The sequence below is a fragment of the Culicoides brevitarsis genome, chromosome 2, assembly GCF_036172545.1.
Source record: "Culicoides brevitarsis isolate CSIRO-B50_1 chromosome 2, AGI_CSIRO_Cbre_v1, whole genome shotgun sequence".
NCBI classification, from domain to species: Eukaryota; Metazoa; Arthropoda; class Insecta; order Diptera; family Ceratopogonidae; genus Culicoides; species Culicoides brevitarsis.
The window spans coordinates 25,166,330-25,189,882 of record NC_087086.1 but is presented as its reverse complement, the minus strand read 5'-3'; the positions used below and the strand labels follow the sequence as shown (position 1 = coordinate 25,189,882).

General features: G+C 26.0%; 1 protein-coding gene across 1 annotated transcript; it reads right to left on the bottom strand.

Annotated features, from left to right (window-relative positions):
• Positions 1-570: 570 nt before the first annotated feature.
• On the bottom strand, positions 571-22,571 carry LOC134830910 (solute carrier organic anion transporter family member 74D). The gene is made up of 10 exons (XM_063844523.1): positions 22,419-22,571; positions 8,173-8,880; positions 7,653-7,827; positions 6,092-6,529; positions 5,886-6,023; positions 3,423-3,587; positions 2,996-3,359; positions 2,560-2,936; positions 1,760-1,936; positions 571-1,698 (listed from the first exon to the last, which is right to left on the bottom strand). Exons 2-10 carry the CDS (start codon positions 8,869-8,871, stop codon positions 1,547-1,549), a joined length of 2,685 nt encoding a protein of 894 aa, XP_063700593.1. The 5' UTR covers positions 8,872-8,880; positions 22,419-22,571; the 3' UTR covers positions 571-1,546.
• Positions 22,572-23,553: the final 982 nt, after the last annotated feature.

Sequence of the window (23,553 nt, the reverse complement as noted above, 5' to 3'; positions counted from 1 at the left end):
TTTTTCAAAATATTTCGCAGTACCAAAAATGTAGTACTAGAATAATTTACACTGTTAAAAATTCATTCTCGAGATTTTTTAATTTTTACGATAAATTACGACTAATTTTAGGATTTGCAGTGAAAATTGTTTCTTATATGACTAAATTCTAAATTTTTATTCCATAAAAATTTTTAATTTTTTATTTGTTTTGTTTTTAAATTTTTGATGATTCATTATAAATTTTAATGTCCTCCGTAATTTTCGAATTTTGACTTAAAATTCAAGAAATTTCGAAAAATAAATTTTTTAAGAGAAGAAATTTATTTTTTTTTTTGTAAAGTTTTGTGAAAAACACTGACATTTTTCAATCAAAAACAAGTAAAAAAAAATACTTCTTCATTATTATTAATTTTGTTAAATTTTTTTCGTCAAAATTTGAGGGAAAAAAAATAAAATTAATTCAATTTATACGCCTTCAAGTAAAAACTCCACAAATATTTTTGAATATGATTATTTTATTTTTATTTATTTCCTTAAAAATCTAAAATTTCAATTAAAATTTACATTTTCTTTTTCAACTATCATTCATATAAAAATTAATATTTTTATCATATATATTTAATTCATACTACATTTATTCTAACAACAAATTTTCTTAAAAAATATTTATTCTTATTTTTTTTCGTAATTACTGGCATTTTACTTTTAATTTAAAAATAACATCTGAGCCTTCTTTCTTCCTTATTCTGTACTTTTTTTTTGTTTCAAATCACGCATTTTGGACTTTTGCAACAAAAGTTCATGGCACCCTTATCCTACATAAATCAGACATTTTCCACTATTGTAATTTATAGTAAAATTATATTTATAAGTAGGGGATCTCTTTAGTTTCTATTTCTTTCTATTTTTAACTGTTTCACAGATCGTAAAATATTATTTTTAACGAAATTCGTTGTTTTTTTGAACTTTTTTCTTACTAAAACTTCATTGAAATGAATTAAAACTTATGACATAATGATGCAGATTAAAATAAAATAGTATACTTTTGTTGTTTTACATCTTTTTTAAAAAGAACTAATTAACTAACTTAACAGAGGTGGACTGGGCCGGTCAATTTTTTCGACTTAAAATTGATTTTTTCTAAAATATTTTTAAAAAATTTCAATTTTATACCGAATTCCCGGTAACTTTTTTTTTTCAGCCCACCTCTTTGTCTAAATATTTGTTTATTGATAAAATTATAAACAAGGAATCTTGATGATTTAATATTTATAGCATAAAAATTATTCAACATTAAAGAATAATAATAATTAAAATAGTTGATTAAAAATTATAACAATTTTTTCTCTGAAGTAGGAATTTGTGATTGTCCGTGGAGAGATGCCGTTATGTACAATTTTTTGCAATCTCCTGCCGGGACAATCGGCCAACATTAAAAGTAATATTCGAAATGATTCGAAAGTATGTTGTTTGTTTGTTTTTTTGTACATGAAGAAAGTCTTAACAATTATCTTGAATAAAAAATATTTTTTTTTTTTGTTTAAAAGTTGAGCGATTTTTTTTTCTACACAGTCGACTCGGGCGCCGAAGTTTCGGCCTTTTCGTATTCAGTCTCAGAGGATGACGAGTCCTCGGGATCGATAATGATGCGATCTGCCTTTTTCCAAACTACCACATCCATGATGAATGCCAAGAACATGATGCCGGATGTTGCACCTTTAATAAAAAAAAATTGAATTGAAATTTTTTCTTAAATGAATTTCATTAATAAATTTACCAAAGAAGAATGTTCGGAACGTATCACCGTCGTACAAGGAGCAAGCTCCAACTTTATCACAAACTGTTTCCCAAACAAGACACGCAGAGTCAATGATGGCGCCATAAATAATTGGACAAGGAACATTGCCGAAGAGACCGATGGCGAACTGGATCACTCCCATTGCCATGGCTTTGTCTGAAAATTGAGAAAAAAATTATGTTTAGTCAAAATAATTTTTAAATTTTATCAGAAATTGTACAAAATTTTGTTTTCACTCATATTCAGTCAAATTAATTAAAAAACAATATTTAAGTTAATTTTTTTTTAAAATTAAAACAGATTTAAATTTAATTTTAGAAATTTGCACTGGAAAAATTACGGAAATAATTTTTCACGAATTCATTGAAATATTATTCTAAATAAAAATTAAAAAAAAAATATTTTAATAAAAATTTTAATCAGAAATGTTAAAAATAATTTTTAAAACATTTCTTTAATAATTTAATTAATTTAATTGATTTAATTTTAGATAATTCAAAAGTTTTTATTATCAAAAAAGTTTTTGGAAAATAATAAAAATTCCTTTTTTATTAAAAAATTATCGAAAGCTTACTGAAAGCTCTTAAATTTCAAGCCAAACAGAAAATTATTTTTGAAATTTTTAATTTACAAAAAAAATGAAAAAAATAGTAAAAAAAATAATTATATTTGTAAATAATATTTTCAATTAAATTTGAGATCCAATAAAAATTTTATTTTTTTTTTTCAAATTTCAAATTAATTGCAGAATTTTTTTTTATATTTTATAAAAATCTCACCTTTTGGATCGGTACACCGCATAATGAGCAACATACTGCCCACTTCGCCGCTCGAATGGACAAACACGAAGAACGCAAACAGCAAAATAAAGATTACAAATTTCTGGCAATGACCGTCGCACGATCCGCCAATAGCTTGTCCAAAGTCTAAATTATCCACAACGACCGAATACGACGTTTGATCATCCAGACAGGAACAATTGCTGTACAAAAGCGCCGTTTCATTCTTTCCCTTCGATATGATCTCCACATTCGAGCATCCGGCATGACATGATGAGAAGTAAGTGACTCCATTGGCACCACAGACTGGCGAAAAGTTCTCTGCGGAACACGAGCATTGCGTGACATTTGAGCAAAGGGATCCACGGGGCGCATCTCTGCAAGAAAAAAAGTTTTAGATGATATTTTTGATAAATTTCGTTTTAAAAAAACTTACTGGAACGCTTTGACTTGTTCATATCCCGCCAAATTACTCATCGGACATCCAACGAACATCAAAATTCCCATGCCAATGGAATAAATAATCGCCGTGAATGCGATCCAGGCTGCCACAGATTTTGCGGTTGGCGTAAATTTCAAAATTATGATGCCAGAAATGACAATTCCGACACCCATCACGAGAATTCCGCCAAAAGCCGAAATCAGATTAGCATCGCTGGCCGCCAGATTGAACTGCGTTTCCATGTATTTCGGGAGGAAAGTGTACAAACCGGCAACTGGCAGTAAATGGAGGACTGACGATGCAGTGCGGAACATAAGGATGTCGTTGCTCAGCTGACGTTTGATGGTTTTGGGAAAATCTAAAAAAAAATCGAAAAAAAAAATTAAAAAGTTTAACATTCAAAAATTTTACAGGAACTCACCTTTAAATTTGGGTGCAGCTTCTTCCGTGCGAACTTCCGGTTTCTTTTCCGGCTCGATGGCACGCACATTCTTTGGTGGCGGAATACGATTGCCCCGCAAGTTGCGCGGGAACATGAACAGTGCTAGCGATGTGAAGGCCATGCACGACGACACGAGAAGAAGACCTGAAAGAAGAAGAATTTTTTGTAATTTTCCACGAATTTAATTCTATTCATAATGGAATTTCCTGATTTCGCGGAAATTGGACCGCAATAAAAAAAACATAAGAAGAGCAGCGAAGAAATACGCAATGATGATGCATTATTAAGATATCCCTTACATAAAAGGTCATTGCCCGGTATGGCACACACAAACACACACGCATACGCAACATTCTATGATTTATATTCGACTCATAAAGAAAACAGCAGCAGCAGCAACAGCAGGAAATTGCGAGAAATGTGAAATTAAGCATTAAATTAATTTTAAGTCCTTAAATTTTTTATTTGCCAAAAAAAAATTGATATTAAAAATTAAAAAATTAGTGAACTATAGATTTTCAGAAAATTAAAAAATATTTTTCATTAAAAATATGAAAAAATTCTAAATAAAATACAAAGTAGATAACGATTATTTTTTAATTATTTTTTATATTTAGGTATTTATTAATTTTTTTTCATTAAAAAAATTATTTTACTTGTTTATTTTTATTATTTTTACATGTTTTTCATTTTAATTTTATTAAATTCTAATGTTTCAATAAAAAAAATTAATTTAATAAAATTATTTTTTTTACAAAAATAAAAAAATTAAAAAATACTAAGAATAAAAAATAATTAAATAAAATTTTAGGCAATCTTAATTTTTTTTTTAATGTTTTCGAAAGTAGAAAAAAAATAAAAATTTTTAAGTATCTTTTCAAAAATTTATTAAAGATTTTAATATCGTCAATAAATATTTTTTAGTTTATAAAAAATTTCATTTACAAAACAAAAATAAAAATGTGTGGCATTATAAAAATGAGTTACAAAATTTAAAAAAAATCTGTGAAAAATCTTTCAAATAATTTCTTTTATAAAAATCTCTCAAAGTCGATTTTTTTTTTAATTTAATTTTTTATGCCGCTCCAAATGAAAATCAAAAATAAAGTCCGATGCCCTATTTTAAAAGTCGAAAATCCAATGGGGCAAAATAAAAAAAAAGTTAAAAATTTAACCAAAAATGACTGTTTTTGGGTGAATTTTCATAATTTTTCAAGAAATTTCCAAAAAATTTTTGAAAAATTTTCAATTTATTCTAATTTTTGTTTTGGAAATCATATTTTATCATAAATTTTCTTCTCTAAAAATATTTTTCATAAAATTATTAAATTTTTTTTTCAAAATTTTTTGACAGTTATTTTTTATGAAATTTTTTTCTTTAAGTTTTAATAAGAAATACTCTGAGATCTATTTTAAATAAGCAAATTTCTGTAGTGAATAGTGAATAGTAAAAAAACATCAAAAATATTATTTAACGCTCAAAAATTGATAAAATTTTGTCATTTGGTATGAAAAAAGTATTTCAAAAAATTTTTTTATTTTGCCCCCCATTTTGCCTCATTTTATTTTAAAAAAATTTGGACTTTATTTTTGATTTTCATTTGGAGCGGCCTTAATTATTTTTTTTCTCATTGGCTATTTTCTTATCTGAGAAGAATAAAATTGCCCAAAAAAATAATAATTTCAGATTTCCCGCAACTTGCCGTTAAAACATAAGAACAACAAAATTATGTGTAAGATCAAGCACAAAAATTGCATTAGAGAGCGAGAGGTTATTCGATCGGTTATTGCACCCTCATCGTTTCGTTTTGGAGTTCAACAATCCATCTGGAATGCATTATTTCCGAGTTTGATGAGGTTGACGCGCGCGGCGCATATCGATAGAAGACGAAGAAGAAGCAGCAGCAGCGTACATGTGACGACGACGAAGAAAGAACACACACCGCACCGCATTTCGCACGTCGTATCGCGTAACGGAAATGAATGAAACACAAACGGCTACACAGTGCACGTGCAAATAATGTGAAACCCGCATAACAGGACCTGTTGTCTCGGTCGTTTTTTTTCTGCATCGTTTCTCGTTTTGAATGATCGCCTCTCGCTCGGCCAAGTGAAATGATTCATAAGCGCACGGAATGTACAAAGTGTGCAAATAAAACGAGAAGAAAAGTCATCAATCATCAAAATAAAATAAAAGAGGCATTGCAACGAAACACGCACTACTACTCCCAGATTTAATGACCTCTCTTGTTTGTTTGCAAAACAAACAAAAAAATTTAAAACATCATCATCATTATTATTTCTTCGCTGTTTCGGGCATTCCAAAGTGCATTGAATGACAATCGAGATCGCTTTCCGTGAATTACTTGCACGTCATCGAGGCGGTTCCTCGATTTTTTTTTTATTTATTTTTTTTTTCAGGTCATCGACCTCACTACTCACCTAGATACCAGGATCCCACAAATTGCGCATCTGTGGTCTTGATTGACGGATCGAGGTTAGGATATGGAATGCTAGTGCAAATTGAGCCCAAAATAAATCCAGCTGCCGGTCCCAAGATTCGAACTCCGATGCTGATAGCTGAAAAAAAATATTTTTTTTTTTCATTAAAAAAAAAAATTCAAACGATAAAAAAAACAACGACTCACCGATATAAATAGGTGACTCGCGACTCGCCACATTATCGTCGATGTACGGGAGCGCGAGTGTTGAAACAGCTGTTTGGCCAATTCCGATGAGCAGCAAGCAAACGGCGAAAATTGCCAGCACAATTGAGGTAATGTCGTTTTGATTGTCTTGTTCCAGTTTGACGTTGTCGCTGTCGCACGAGTCTTCGTTGCGGCTTCCGATCAAGCTCTCGAAAGCGGAGGAGGAGGAGGACGTTATCGATGTCGTTTCGTTCAAGCAGAGATTCGATTGGGCCGTTGCCAGGGCATTTTTGAGTGTGTACTCGCTCTGGCTGAGGTTTCCGAGTTGCGAGCGACTGATGTGGCCGCTGAGCTTCAAATGGGCCTCGAGGAGCTGGTCGCCGTAGAAAAAGTGCGGCAATGTGCAGCCGAAGGACGCGATGGCGAATAACACGGTGCCTGAGGTTGATGGAAGAATAATTAATTTTTTATTATTTATTTTTTTTTTTTTGAGGTGAGTAAATTTTATTTTATTAGTTTTTGTCACAAAAGGATTTTCGATGAAAGGAGGAAAAAAATTTAAATAAATAATTTTTAATAATTTTAATTTAATTTTTTTAAAAGTTAATTTTTTTAAATTTTTTTATTTATTTTTTTTTTAAATTTTAACTCTTCAACTTTAAAAATTTTTATGTGATTTAAATCCGAAAAACTTATGAGAAATAAGCTTTGAAAGAAAAAATTAAAAATCGATTAAATTTGACTTTTTATTAATTTTTGGAAGAAAATTAAACGGTTTTTGAATTTTAATTTTTTTTTTGCATTTCAAAATTTTTATTAAATTTAAAAAAAAATTAAATCGAACTCAAAGTTTAAGAAAAATTGTATTAATAATTGAATTTGCTAAAATTAAAAATAATTAAATGATTGAATAATAAATTAATAATTAAAATTAAAATTGAAGAAAAATCGATTTTTCTCACGTGAAAAAAAATGTGTTTAAGAACTTTTAATAAAAATGACGGTTTTAAAAAATTTATTAACTATTTATCAATATTTTTGTATTTTTATAGGCAAAACTTAATTTTTCATTTTTTTTTTTTTAATTTTATTAGTTAAAAAAAAATAGAAAAAACCAAATTACGAACTTTTTGAAATTCATAAAAAAATTATTGATTTTGTGTTTTTAGAAAAAAAAAATTAATAATAAAAAATAAACAAATATTTAAAAAAAAAATAAATAATTTCTAGAAATTTTTAAAATTTTGGCTTGAATTTTTTAAACCTTGCATCATTTCAAAAGTAAATAAATAAATTCAAAGCAGCCTGAATTTCTGTAGAAAATATGTTATTAAAATAATTTTTTTTTTGTATAATTTTAATTTAAACGGGAGTTTAAGATTGTTCAACCTTAAATTAAAAAATTTCTTTTTCCCTAAAATTAAATTAATTTTTCCAAAAATATTTTGACAAAAAGTGAAAATACAAAATTCATTCGCCTCAGTCGAGAGAACCAAAGACGTCAAAATGGGGGCAGAAGCAGAATATTTTAAAACAAAAAAAAAATGCATATCATACATACCGCATGCAATCCATCTAGGGCGGTGACCTCGTCCCGCATAATATGTTAAAAATAGCGATGTACTAATTTGACCTATTTCAACGACGCTCATCAATAATCCGGTCGTTTTCGATTTTATTTGAAACAATTTCTCTATTGTGGTGATCATGCTGACGAAATATGTGTAGTACATTCCCTGTTTCAATTTTTTTTTCGGAAAAAAAGAGATAAAAAAAATTTGTTAGAATTACGTGACTATGGGCACGAAGTCAACAACATCGGGGAGGGATGTCAATGACCCGAGCAAATCCCTGTTTCGTGTCAACTTAAATATCTTACTTAATTCTTAATTGTATCAAACAAAAAAAAATTCATTGTGAATCATTAACGACACGTAATAATAATCGAGCGAAAAAAATAACATCAAAAGGCATGGAAAAAATCAATAAATGCAAATATACGAGCGACGCTGTGTCGTGTGCTTTGTTATAAAAAAAAAATACTAATGCACGTACACAGATGAAAGGGTTCAATCACCTACCTGTAATACCCATGCGATGAGAAAAACAACCATAAAGCAGTGCGTCGAGGCAAATGAACGCGTCCATCGTGGTTGGCAGCCACCAATTCCGCACTGCGAAACATCATCTGACTCGCAATCCTCGTCGTCGTCCTGCAAATTTTTTTTCCGTCGACCTGTCAACGACTCCAATTCAGCCGGATACCCATTCGCATTGCCCAAAAGGGTTTTGCTGTTGATCAAACTGCCGTTATTGTTGCCACACAATTTCCCGTTGGTGTCCTCGCATGCGGGCCAGTACGACGTGTACTTTTCGTACGGTATACTTTTGGGCGTACTAACGCCACCATTTCCATTTTTGAGACTGCCAGTGCGTTTCTTGTCCTCGCCGCCGCCACCGCCGCCCATTATGCTCCATTCATTGTTGTTTTTGTGCTTTTTCAAGCTGTCGGTATCACGTTGGAGCTGCACGGGCTGCACGTCGCCCAACAATGGCGGCCACTTGTGTTCTGTGTTGCCTCTATCACTTGTCCCATTGTTAAAATTACTACTGCCATTACTACTACCGTTAAACCGTATCACAGAAATGCCATTATTATTCTTACTATTCTTAAGACTATTGTTTGAATTGTTGTTTGTGGTGATTGGTGCCGTTTGCCATTTGCCCGTGTCATCGTCATTGTTTATCGAAGGCACACGTAAATTTTCGCCTGGATGCATTTTGCAGTCCTACAAAGAAATCAATGGAAAAACATCATTAGTTGATAGTGAAAGTTTTGAAAAAAAATTATAAAATAACTTGAGACAAAAAAAAATATTTAATCATGTTTGACACTCTTCTACAAATTAAATATGAATAAATCAACAAGAATTCAATTTTTGGCAAACACTTTCACTGTCCAAAGCTATTTATTTATTTGTCTACAAAAAATCACTCTAGCATTAAAAATGCCAGAAATAACCAGAAATGTTTTTTTTTTTTGACAAGACGAGAACTGGAATATTAATGAGATTGTAAATAAAAAGTGGAGTGCTAAGATAATAATTGGAAATAAATTAATTTTTTATTTAACGCGAATTGTGAAAGTGAATGATTGTTTGAAGTGCAAATTTACTTAAAAAATTCGGTTGTTTATTTATTTTATTTTTACTTTTTAATTTTTTTTTAATAAAATATTCATCAAAATTAATAAAATGTAAAAGAAAATAAATCAGTTTTTTGCTTATTTATTTATCGAAGAAATTATTCAACGAAATTTTTAAAATAGAAATAAAATTTAAAAAAACAATGAATTATGTTTTATCTTATTAAAAAAAGGTTATCTAATTAAATTTAATTTTAAATTAAACAAAAAAAAATATTTTTCAAAATAAAATAAAAAATTTTTCATTAAAAAAATTTCATTTAGTAAATTTTGAAAAAATTTTTTAATTAAAAAAAAAATTTTTAATTCGTTTTGAAAAATAAATTTAATGAAAAAAAATTTAAATTAATTAATTTTTTTTTTAAATAATAAATTTAAAATTAATTAAATTTTTTTTCACTATAGAATTATGTGTGGTATATAAATATTTTTTTTAATTTTTTAGTTTGAATTTTTTAAAACAGTTGTTTAATAAAATAAATTTAAAAATTCTATACCTATTTTTCAAATAAATTTAATAATTTAATAAAAGAGTTAATTATAATTATGTGTGGTATTCTAAAATTAAATAATTCATTAAAATCAATTTTTTAATAAAATAAAAACTATTTTTTAAAATTATTAAAATTTTATTAAAAAAATTATTAAATAATTTTAAAATATTAAATAAAATAATTTTTTAATTTAAAAAATAAAAATATTTGATTTCTAATTTAAAACAGTTTTTTTTGCTCCTTAAAATTTTTCTTTTCTTTTATTTTAAAATCCACAATTTATTAAAAAAAAATAAGTAAAAAAAAACTTGACATTTTCCGAACCCTGTTCACTGATATACATAACTAACCACAATATGTACTTTCAGTTTCTAAAGACGAAAGAAGAAAAAAAAATCATTCTCTCGCATCAACAAAAAAGGAAACAAAAAGTATCACATCACTCGAACAAGAAACCAAATGCCCATAAAACAATGCTAATAATAATCACACATAAAATATTAAATAATATTATTACATTCAATTGCAACTGCACTTTTTCGTCCGTACGTAGGTACTTTTTGTGTGCAACAAGAAAAAAACAACATGTAAATTATATCTGTCGTCTGCTACATGTTTGCATTTGATATTTAGTTTGTCTATAAATGGGTCACATAAGTTGCGGCAGGTCATGGACCGTACTCTAAACTGCATATATAATTGACTTGCATTTGGTGCATACGACGATGCACATTGTTGTAGGCTGCCGCTGCTGCATGTGTGTCGTAGATATATAATGTAATAATTTTATGCAGTTGCGCATTTGAATGCATTTTTTTTCTCTCGTTCGTAGGTCTGTAAGTATGGCAAGAAGACGTAAAAATAAAATCGTAAGTAGTAAAAAACTGTAGTAAATACGAGATAACATGTTAATATTTTTAAATTTTTTTCGTGTAGATGCAGCGAATAACTAGGCTGAAACCGAAACACGTTGTGCAACGTTACGGGGGATTCTAAAAATATTCTTTATCTAGCACAATTTGATATGTTTTGATAACATTATAATACGAAACGTTACACTTCTTATAGGAAATTTGCAATTGAATTCGTTCCACGTGCCAATTAAGTTTCGTTTAGTGGCTCGTTAAGTTGATTTTGTTGAGAGGTAGGTATAAATAATACGAAAAGATTACTTTGTAAAAATGTTTATCGCAAGTATTTGAAGGAGAACAAGAAGAACTAGTACAGGTTTAATCACGTGCAGATGTTATTATTGGCATGAACATTTTTTTTAAATGATTCACAAAAATATTTTTTAATTATTTTTTTTTTAAATTAATTTTTTTTTTTTAACAAAATTCATAAAAATTAAATTAATAATAATTTAATTAATAAAATTATTTTATGTGTTTTTTTTTCAATTTATTATTTTTTATATTATTTTAATATTTTTAAATTAAAAAATATTTGAAATAATTTTTTTTTAATTTATTTATTTTTTTTTATTTAATTATTTTTTTTTAATTTTGAATTTATAATGTAAAATTAATATGTTCAAATAAATAAAAAAAAATATAATAAAAATTATTAATTTTAAAAATTTTTTTTAAAGAAATTTAATTTTTTAATTAATTTTTTTTTAATTTTTATAAATTATAACGTAAAAATTATTAAATTTAATAAAAATAAAATTCTGGAATTTAAAAAAAAAATTAAATTCAAATAAATAAAATTTAATTAAATTAAAAATTTCATAAAAATTTAATTTTCAAATTTAAAACAAATTATTAATTCCATAAAAAAATAAATTATTAAATTTATAACTATAAAAAAAATGAAAAAGTTAAAGTCGCTCTAAAGAATGGCATAAACTGGGCAATTTTAAATTCTTAAAATTATTCCTTAAACCAGTCATTTAAAATTCTTTTTGTATTGTTTTTTTTTATTCTTTTTATGTTATTTAAAATTTTATGCGTGCATTCCATAGAACCAAAAAATCACGCTTTCGTTTTCAACTGTACCAAAATTTGAACTCATAATTTACTACAAGTTTTCGTTCAACAAACCACACTCAAATTATCATGCAAATCACACACCTTGTTAAAAAAATTGTTTTTGTTTTGTTTTATATTTTTTTTTATGAAGACACCAAGAAAAAACAGTCAAAATGGCGTTACTCACTATTGTTGTTAATGCTAAATAAATTCATATCAATTTACTTTTGATTATTATTATTACTCGCATGTACACGATGTACGGTAAGAAAGAAACGCGAAATATGAGGTGCGGCGATTGGAACAGTAGACCGTCAAATATTTACTAATTATGTTCGTCTTCTTACCATAAACATCAGAATTAATGGAGCTTCCCGCGACTGGACCGGAAACAAAAAGTTTACTACTACTCGTCAGACAAAGTTTTTTTTTTAAATAATTTTATGTTGCACGTACTTTTTGATCTTGACGATGCCACGAATATGCAACAGCAGCAATCATATCCATAATTTATTTGGCATTGAAATACAATATTTTTAAGCTGATGCTCGTCGTCTGATACGGGATTGTGTTGTTGTCATCCCGTGTCATCGTTTTTGATGCATTTTTATGCTTTGCGATATCTTTTGTACAAATTAAAAATAATCTTGCATGAAATGAAGAAAAAATTTACAAAGTTTTCATTCGGAGAAGAACCAAAGATATTGGCACATTTGGATTTCTATTTATTAAAAAAATATTTTTTTAACCACGTGACCTGATAAATCTTTCAGACCACGTGACATGATTAATTTTTTAAACCACGTGATCTAGAAAAATTTCAAAACACCTTATCAGAATATTTTTAAGTCACGTGATTCAAGAAATTTTTAACCCACGTGACTTGAAAGTTTTTCAAACCACGTGACCTAAACAAATTAAAACCGTTTAAAAATTAAGAATTTTTCTAAACAAAATTAAAATAGATCTGAATATTTTTAAAAAATTTAAAAGTCACGTGACTTGATTAATCTTTTAACCACGTGACCTGAGATTTTTGAATCACGTCCTTGCGAAATTTTAAAACCACTTGACTTAAGAAATTTTTAAACTTCGTAACTTAAGAAAACTTCAAACCACGTGACCTAAAAAATTTTTAAAGCCAAATACTAAAGAAATTTGAAATCATGTGATATGAAAATTTTGCAAACCATGTGACCTAATAAATTTTTCAACAACTTAAATAAAAAAAATTCTAACCACTTGACTTGAGAAATTCTAAAGTCACGTGACCTAAACAATTTTTAAACCACGTGACTTAAAAATTTCAAAGTACATGATATATGAAATTTTCAAACCACGTGATCTGAAATTTTTTTAATTTAAACTCATGAAATTTTAAATTTTCAAATTGCGTGACTTAACAAATTCAAAAAAGTCACGTGACAAAAAAATTTCAAACCACGTGACTTAGAACTTAATGGTGACCCAATGGATGGCAAAAACCACATTTTTTCTTCGAAATGCGGTAAAAAGCGACATGCACGAAAATAAAGAAAGACTTGAATATAATAATAATAATAAAATAAAAACTAAGCAGACGCAAAAGAATATCATCGGAGAGAGAAGACGAGATGGAAAAAATCAGACTACAAAATTTTTATACAGTTAAAGGTGACCTTATGATATGATTCTGTCTAGACGGGGGTTGGAAGACAATAATGTCTCTCTTTTTTTTCTGTCTCTGCTTTATTTTCATCTACAACTTGACTTAAATCTCTTAAAAAAGTTACCCCTTTAAGAAAAATTGATGCACAATTTTTGGAACAAAGTATTCACGAAAATCAAAACTAAAAAAAAATCCGACTCACACATAGACTCGCCTCATATGAAAGTGAAAATAAATACTCGTGAGTCAAGTATATTCGCATATATTCGAAAAAAAACGAGTTTGTGTGTGCGCGCGCGATGCATGCTGTGCGACACAGACAAATTTAATAATAATAATAATATGCACACGCAGTTTCGAACTCACTCACACACAAATAGAGCATTTCTAGAGCATTTATTTTTAATATTTATTACGTTTATTGGTTTGTTTTTAGTCATCATGCTTTATTTTGTTTTTTTTTTCGTCGTTTTCGTCTTGCGACGTCTTGTTGTTATTATTTTGAACTGGATTCATTTTAGGTCATTTTTGGATTTTTTTACGTTGAATTTTTTTTATTTATTTTTGGACGACGTCGCGATACGAAGCACGTCTCTTATCTCGCTGATGAATCATTTTATCATAAAAACAACATTTTTTAAAATTTATTCCAAAATTAAACAAAAACAAAAAAAAATCAACCCAAAAACGTGGTTGAAACTGCGGCTGCGATGATATACCATTGACCTAGCGTTCATTTTCAAGGTCTTTTTATCTTGTGCGTTGTCGTTGCTGTCGTCGTCGTCGTCCACAGAGAAGCAACAAGCAGCAGCAGCAGCAAACGAGTTATCTTCTTCTGTGTAGAATTTTTTTGTTGTCGTTGTCGTCTTTCATCATCATCATTATTGTTGTTATTATTATTGCCCACACAGTAGCTCTACTTTTTTTTTCTTCTTACTCAACACAAAATTATTTGACGAAATTTGACTCGATTTCCGTTCAATATTAACGCCGAAAATCGAAAAAAAAATCGTTATCGCACTTTTTTTTTTAAATTTATTATGTGACTGCATTTAATATTAATAAAGTTACTGATAATGGTAATCACACACGAAATGAGTGCAGCTAAGTGGTACTCTGAGATAAGAGGTACGAAGGAGGTTGTTGCGAATTTATTTCATTGTTTACTTAATCCCATTAAATATTTGTTAGTTGAAGAATGCTCGTGAACATTGAACAAGACAACGCGCAGTAAAAGTGTTTGTTTGAGACATTTTAGGATTAATTTCAGAGTAAACATGTCACTTTCGTGGCAATAATTCAATAAAAAAATGTACGAAAAAAAATGACAGCCGAAAAATTACACAATCAAGAATTATTGTTATGACAATTTTTCGGCAGCTTGGTGAATACATCCTCAGAGGTACAGGGTGTCTCATGGATCTAGTTTCAGGATCTAATTTTAAAATACATTATTTAGTGCAGAAGTTTTAATTGCACCGAATTAAAAAAAAATTTTAGCATTTTTTCATAATTTTTGGAAATTTTTTGAAAATTTTTTAATGGTAAATTTAATAAATTTATTTATTTTTTTTTTCGAAAAATTTAAAGGACAAAAAAAATTAAATAAAATGGAAATTTAAGAAAAATTACATTAATTTGAAGCTGTAAAAAATTTTACTAAGTAAGCAACTTAATAAAAAATTAATTTTTTTATAATTTTTAATTATATTAAATTAATTGAATTAATTTAATTTTTTAAATTTGTCAAAATAAATAAAATAAAATTAATTGCAAATTCAAAAAATATTCATTTCACAGCTGTTTCAAAATTCCAAAAATTATATATTTTAAATAATTTCATTCGTTTCAATCAAAAATTTCGTTTTGGAATTTTCAACAATTGATGAAACAAATTCACCAACAACTCCAATTTTCAAATTTTAATTCCAATATTTTTAACTCCAATTTGTTTGAATTTTTTTAAAAGTTGAATAAATTTTTTATTTGCTCTTAAAATATTTTTTTAAAATTAATACAAAAAAGTTTTTAAAAAATCAAAATAAATATTTTTTTTTAAAAAATATCTAGGTATTTAATAAATATTTTTAAAATTAATATTTTGTTGCAAAAATTAATTACCTGACAAAATTAAAATATTTCAAGTATTTTGTTTTTGAAAAATTTAAGTTAATTTTTTCTTTAAAATTTGAAATTAAAATTTAATAAAATAATTGTAATAAATTTTCAATTAAAATAAATTTTACACAATTTGTATTCTTCCCTTATTAAATTTTGATTGGATTAAAAAAAGAATATTTTGTTCCATTTCATCTAAAAATGAAAAAATAATTAAAACTTTAAGAAAAATTTTAAAAATATTCTGAAATATTTCAAAATGCCTTAAAATAGTCCTGATTCGCAAGAAAAAGCAACCAAATGACACCCTGTTATAGCTTTTTTTTAGCCCATATATATTCATATCATCATTATTGTACTTTGTTATTGTTGAGTAAATTCTGTGTGAGAAAAAATCACGCTAAATTGATCACTCAATATGTTTTTCTGCGTGATATTACGCATTTGTGGGACAAAATTCGGAAATTGCGACTTAGAATCTTAGCTTAGAACCTGTTTTCGTGAGTTTTTTAAGACACTAAAAGCTTTGCCGGTCTTTCTTTGTGTGAAAATTGTGCGAAGCTCTTCAATTATTTTATTTTTTGTTATTATTTTCAACGACAAAAATTGCTTCATATACATATCTATAGGAATAATAACACAACAACATGCTTTTTTTCGTTCTCAATTGCTTGCTTCTTTTTTTCACTGTCAAGGCCAATTTCGTCATTCAACCACAGTAAATGTATTTCACAATCACAGAATTAATGTATGATAAATAAATATTAACAAGAAAAAAAAAGTTTTTTTTTTTCGGGGCAATGTTGAGGTCTGGTGATTTGATGTCGTGCTGAAACGGTTGATAAGAGTGAATTTATTGGGAATTCTGTAGGAAATTTCTCAGAAAATTAATCACAAAACTGTCACATGATCAAACGAGATTTTTTTTTTGTTTTGCCTAAAAATGTTGTTTGTTTATGTGAACAAATATTGAGCAAAACCAATACAGGCAAAAATGAAATATTTATGAACTGGACTGTTTTTTTTTGTTTGAATTCTAAATTTTAGTTTAAAAATGTTTTTTTTTTTGAGGCAATAGAATATATTTTTTTTAATGACAGAAAATTTTTAATTTAATATTTTTTTTTTTTTTGTTAAAAAACTGAAAAAAAATTAAAAAATAAATAAAAAAATATATGATCAATAAAAATATTTTAATTAATTAAAATTTTAAAAGCAAGTTTAAAAATTAAGTAAGGAAATAAGAACAAAATATTAAAAAAAATTATTTAAAAAAAGGAATCATCAGTTATAAAAAGTAAACATTTAGGTATTTAAAAATAAATTTAAAAAAATAATTAAATTAATATTAAGTTGTTAAAATTTATTTATAAAAAAAAATTAAAAAAAACATTAAATTTCATTATAAAAATTAAATTTGAAAAACTCGCTTTTACCTTGAAAAATTTTATGATAAAAATTTTTTTTTATATTTTTGAGATTTTTTAAATAATTTTTTCAAATTATTTTAAGTTTTTTAATTTATCAAATTTATTATTAATATTTTTTTAATTTAAATTTAACTTTGAAGATTTTTTTTTAATTTCGTAAAATTTATTTTTTTTATCACAATTTTTCTATCAAATTCTTTTATTCAAACTAACGAGCCAAATAAATTAACTCAACTCATGATTCTAACGAAAAAAAAAAATATAAATAAATAATGCTTGAAAAATTTTCCATAAACTTGCGTCGCGTCGACGTCTTATCAAAAAAAAAAACTACAACAACGATATTCCAGTTTTTTTACTTATCTTTTTCACACATCTCTCGTTTCGTAGAACGAATGCATTAAGAGCGTTAAGAAATACGTAATTTTTTTTTTCATGTAGTATATTTATGTATATCAATAACCATAAATAGCAGAAATTAGTTCAATGTAATAGCAATTATTTTATTATTTCATATTATGCTTTTGTAGGACGCTACGCGTTGTTGTTGCTGTTGTTACAGATTAAGAGAGAAAAAAAAATAAAAAATAATAATATTGAAAGCGAAATTATGAATGCGTGTCTGTTGCTATTGTGCATGGTGATGATGATGATGATGGTAGTATTGAAGGTGTGCTGTTGCATTTTTTTATCATTATTTAATAATTTTTTTTTTGTAATAACTGCAACAATAACTTATCGTATTGGCTCATTTACCAATAAAAAAAATATTTTATTATTAATTTTTTTTTTGTTTGTTTTAATTATAATTGATTATTATTTTTATTATTCTAGCGTAAGTTTCGTAATAAAAAAAAATATTAAGTAACAATTTTTTATAAAAAAAAATTATTAATGAAAAAAATCAGAACTCTGAATTTTGAGATCCTTATTTGACGTTCCCATTCACACCTTTTTTTCATTAAATAAATTAAAATGAACCGGTTTCGTGTCTCTCTCGATTTTTTTTTGTGACGAAAAAAAAACACAGTCAGTCACATGCACACGATAAAAAGAATATCTAGGTCAGACAGTTGTAGGACCTTTTCTCTATTTATTTTTAATATGTTAATTTTTTTTTGTTTTATTTTATTTTTTTTTTCGTTCACAGTCACAAACACAGACGAAAAAATAAAAAAAAAAACAATTCTTTTAATTTTTCACCCGAAATTTAATTTTGGTGCAGACAATATGACGACGACGGCACGTCTCGCTCCTCGTTCTCTCTCTAAGACGAACAAAAAAAAATAATAAAGACGAACGAAACAACAAAAAAAAGTGAAGTAGACTAGCAACATGAGTACAAACATGGTCTACTAAACAATTTATTTATTTATTGATAAACTAAATGCAACATATATAACATTCAACATTTAACGAAGCGACTTATTTAATGCAATTTAAAAAAATATTTACTCCTAAATAATAAATTTGTCCGTCGTCGTCGTGACTTGAGACAAGTAAATTTATTTATTTATTTTTTGTTGTATATTTATAAACATATTTATTATATATAAATAATAATAATAAATGACAGTTATCAGAAGTTGCATAACACATTTTTTTTTTATAAAATTTATTTTATTTTAAATATGAATGCACACGAGTCAAGTACTTGTTGTGGCGAGTGGCGAGATACGATGAAATGTAATCCATGTTAGTAATAAAGTAACACATGTTATTTAAGTTTGCGTGATACAAAAAAAAACTTTCGTTATCAAAATCAAGAAATTGAGTACATTACAGTTCATACATAAATACATCTTGTTACTACCGACTAATCTATGGTTAGTGGGAATTTTTTTTTGTCGCGATGTGATAATGCACTTTTTGTGAATGCATTGTTATATTTATTTATTATTATTTATTATATTTTATTGAAGTGACATAGTTTATAGTCCATTCTGTGATAATCTATTTTATTTTTACGATTTCATTTTATTTTGTGTATATTTTATTTTTTTTTTTTAAGAAAGCTCGCATGTTAACACAAATTTCATAATATAGTATGGGGTGCGTTGCTCGTTGGCATTGTTGACCGATATTTTGTCGTTAAATGAATGCACCGCAAAGTATTTTTACTTCTGACCGTAAATAAACCGCATTGTTAATAAAAATAAAGAGTTTAAGTAAATGTCACGCAATATTCTCTTCAATTATAATAATACGAAATTGATAAGTTGGGTTGTCATTACAATTAATTTTTTTTCATTTTTATAAATTAAGGTAACATTTTTTGTTTTATATTTATTATTATTTATTTATTTTATGACTGATTTATTAAAAATCATAATTTAAAAAAAAATTTTTTTTTTTAAATTTATTAAATTAAAAATTAAAATTTTTAATTAATTATTAATTAAATTTAATTAAATTAATTAATTATTTTAATTAAAATTTATTTTTTTAATTAAAAATTTAAATTATTATTTTATTTAAATTTATTAAAAATAAAAAAAATATTTTGATGCACTCGATTTTTCATTATTACTTATAAAAATATTTTTTTTTTACTCTTTTAAGCTCTATTTAATTTAAATTTTGTATATTTTTATTTAATTTAATTTAAAATCCAGGCGAGATCGTTTCAGTTATGAATCAGGAAAATTACTCATGAATTCATATTACCACGGTAATAACGTTCATAACCGAAATTTGATTATGAACGCATTATGAACGCTATAGCGTGTACGTAAATTTGTACGTGTAACGAGAGAATGAACGTTCATAATATTCATAATTCATAATTTTCGTGTGATTCATCAATAGTGCAAAAAATGATTCATTGAAATGAAAAGATTTTTGTAAAATCTTAATATAATTTTCGATGTAAAATATGACATTCGGAAATAAAAATAATTCAGAACTTTTATAAATTATGAAAATTAATAAATTTTAGATTTATTTTTTTTTTTAATTTTTGGAATACTTGCTCCCGTATGATCAAATATTTAAATTAATTGTTGGGAGTTGCTCGAATTTCTAAATCTAATTTAGAAAATTTTAATATAAAATTACATTTAGCATACAATTTTAAATTAATAGTTTTTAAAATTCTAAAATTTTAATATTCGCTAAAATAAATAAAGATTAATTTTTTGAAAATAAACTAAAAATGCTTAACATTTTTATGAAATTTTTCATGTAATTTTTAAAAAATATCTCAAAAAACTTTCAATTGTAGGGCAGTTTGCTTTTAAAATTTTTCAGAAAACGACTGATTTCCACAATTGAAAATTCGAAATTCATCCAAATCTATCTAAATTTTGAAAAATAATTTTTTATTTCACTTGAAACATGTTTTCGACAAAAAATTAATTATATTTTAAAATTTTTCACTAAAAACAAAATTTTTATAAAATCCATTCTTCATAAATTCATAATTTGTTTAGAAAAATTATGAACAAATTATGAACAATTATGAATATTATGAATCAATTATTACCATTTATGAACGTTATGAACGTTCATGAACGATATGAACGCATATTTGTACATGAATTGGTACTTTTATGATTCATAATGGTTATGAATTTTTTGTAATCCCGCCTGGTTTAAAATTATTTTTTATTATTTTAATTTATTTTTTTTTGTTCTTCACCACATTATTTTAAAAAATTATTTAATTTGATTTATTTTTTTTTACATTTTTATTTATTTTGTTATTTTTATAAAATATTTAATAAATATTATTATTTTTTTGTATATTTTGCATATATTTTTGTATATGATTTATTTAAAAAAAAAAAATGACTGAACTCTCCTTGAATGAATTGACGCAAAAAATGCTGATTTTTATTATTATCACTTCATTATTCCCATCCTGTTTCAATACTGAATATAAATTTTTATTTTTTTGCCACAAATTCGAACAATGACGATTTTTGTTTGATTTTCACGCGCAAATAATAAAACACGGCAGTGACAGTTATGATAACACAACATATTTATTATTTATAAACACAAAAGAAAAACATACATGAATTTTTTTATTATTATTAAAAATTATTATTTTTTGTTTTTCTTGTGTAAAAATGTTTATTTTCATAAACAATCGATTGTTGTAGTTTTTTTTTTCGTTGTTTGTAGTAAAAAAAAAATAAATATTAATTATTGAAAATATTTTTTAGCAAAAAACTTTCTTGCCACTTAGTCATTGTTATTTGACACATTTTACTGGAAATATAATTGATGAATAAGCGATATAACTGTAGAAAATATTTTTTTAATGAAAAAAATCAATATCTAAGGTCAAAATCGATTCATTTCTGCAAAAAAAAAAAATCCGTTATACGAGATAAGGTTAAAATTTATTTTTTTTAAATCAACAGTATCTTATCTAATCTTGTAAGTTCAATGTACTATATATATATTGCATTTTTTTATTATTATTATTGATGTTACATGATTTTTTTCAGTTTAAAATATTTTTTTTAGAAATGAAAAATATTTAATTCCTATCAATATTGAAGTCAAAAGTTTATTACGTCTAATTAAATACAATTGTTTTCGTATGCAAAAATCTCTGTTTTCGTTATTTTCTCACTTTAAACTTTCTGTATATGTATTATCGCGCTAATATTAGAAATTATTTCCATTCATCTCTCTAATAAAAAGATCAAGCAACCTCAAAAGTGAACTCATTAACATACATAACATCGAGCAGTAAGTAAAAACACATAAAGTGTCGTCATAAATACCGAATCTCGTTTGCGCGGAGATTTTATTTAAAATTCATTTGTATACACAATATTTTTTCAACAAAGTAAGTCGAACATTTTCACTATCATTATATTTGTTCAAAATACGAAAAAATATAAGAAACGACCTTTTTAAGATTATACATACGTAATTTTTTTTTTTGTAAATATTTAAAAATATTTTTATGAAGTCATGTATTCTCGTAATCCCATTTTTTTTTGTTTCGTTGTATTAAGTCCGAAAATTGATAAAATCGACCAAGATGATTTCTACTGCATTTACTCAATTTTTGAGATATTTTTGTGGTGCTTTATTTCTTTCACAATACACGAAAAAAAACAAAAAACATGATTTACACACTGAAATTCACAAACACGCGCATCCATATGTTAAAAATATAAACTAACATGTCTTTAGAAGTACACATATATAAATATATATAACATATATATTTTGTATATAAAAATAATCATCGTTGCTTGTAGTAGCAGCAGCAGCAGCAGCGGAGAGGAGATATGAAAAAAAAGTATCTTTAAAATAAATAATATGGTGCGTGTTGTTGAATTTAATTTTATATTTAAAGAGCTTATGGAGTGGAGGCTCTCGCACCACACAAAACATTACGGCAAAAAAAAAAAGACTTGTTGTATACAATATTTATTTACTTATATAAAAACACAAAAAAAACATGAATCGGCTTGTAACCTGACTTGACTTACATATATATTTACGTTTTTTTATATATATAAACAAGAACCTGTTTCAGCTTTTTGCACTCTTTTCACTTTTTATTTTGGATTTTTTTTCTTTATATATCTTTAATTTATTTAATCATCCATATGTGTAAAGTAATAATAATAATAATTGTTGTTTTTATTATTTTTAGGATTTTTCTTCACTTTTCATAAAAAAAAAAATATTTTTTTTTTAAATTATTATCAAGACATTATTTAGTTATATAAACTATTTTAAATAAAATATGGAAAAAAAATATTTTTGCTCAAAACACATGTATAAATTTTTTATCACTAAAATTCTTCAATTTTTGTTTTGTTTTTGTTGTGTTTGATACGAATATATATCAATCGATTTCAGGACTGTGTCTGTTTTCTTTATATATATAAAAGTTACTAAATGTTTTTTTTTCTACACACAACTTGTATATTTCGGCAGCACACAGGATAGCGCAATTCAAAACTAAACCTTACTTCTCAACAGTCAAAAACAGACTGAAAATGAAAACGAATTTCGATATTTCTATGTGTATGGAGCGGCGACAGACAAAACAAAAAAAGTTCTTTATATATATAGACATATAAACATATGGCTCACTCCGAGTACATACAACATCGTATATATATGTTTATACAAGGAACACACACACACCATTGTTATATACACAGTAGATATATATGATGTGGGCTTACACATATTTATATAAACTATACACATTTACTACAAAAAAAATTATCAGTGACCGGCGTAAAAGAAAAAGTCAATTCATGCAAGACCAAGTGATTTATTCATATACACACAAACAAAAAAATTCGTCTTATCACGAGTACGAGAAATACTGTCATCGAAAAATAAAACTTAGGTAATCATGCCAAAAAAATGAATTATTGTCACAACTCTCAATATACTTTCGCCAAAAAATAAAAAAAAATTATCCTACGTAGTAACTGCCATGTAGTGGTATCGTAGGAAAAATTCACTCTCACTAACACCAACCATACACACAAATTCATTCATTAAAGATGTGTATAACATAATGTAGGTAGTAGCTGTGAGTTCATAATTTCTGCGCATATGAAACTAGCCATGTCCATGCGCGTTACTTCGGTGTGCATCCGT

Excerpts from the sequence above, each read along its gene's own strand:
- LOC134830910 (XM_063844523.1), bottom strand. The coding sequence starts at position 8,871 with ATGCATCCAGGCGAAAATTTACGTGTGCCTTCGATAAACAATGACGAT. Across the intron at positions 1,937-2,559 it reads GCGGTGTACCGATCCAAAAG|ACAAAGCCATGGCAATGGGA; the intron begins GTGAGATTTTTA and ends CTCAATTTTCAG. Across the intron at positions 1,699-1,759 it reads GTTCCGAACATTCTTCTTTG|GTGCAACATCCGGCATCATG; the intron begins GTAAATTTATTA and ends TTTTTATTAAAG.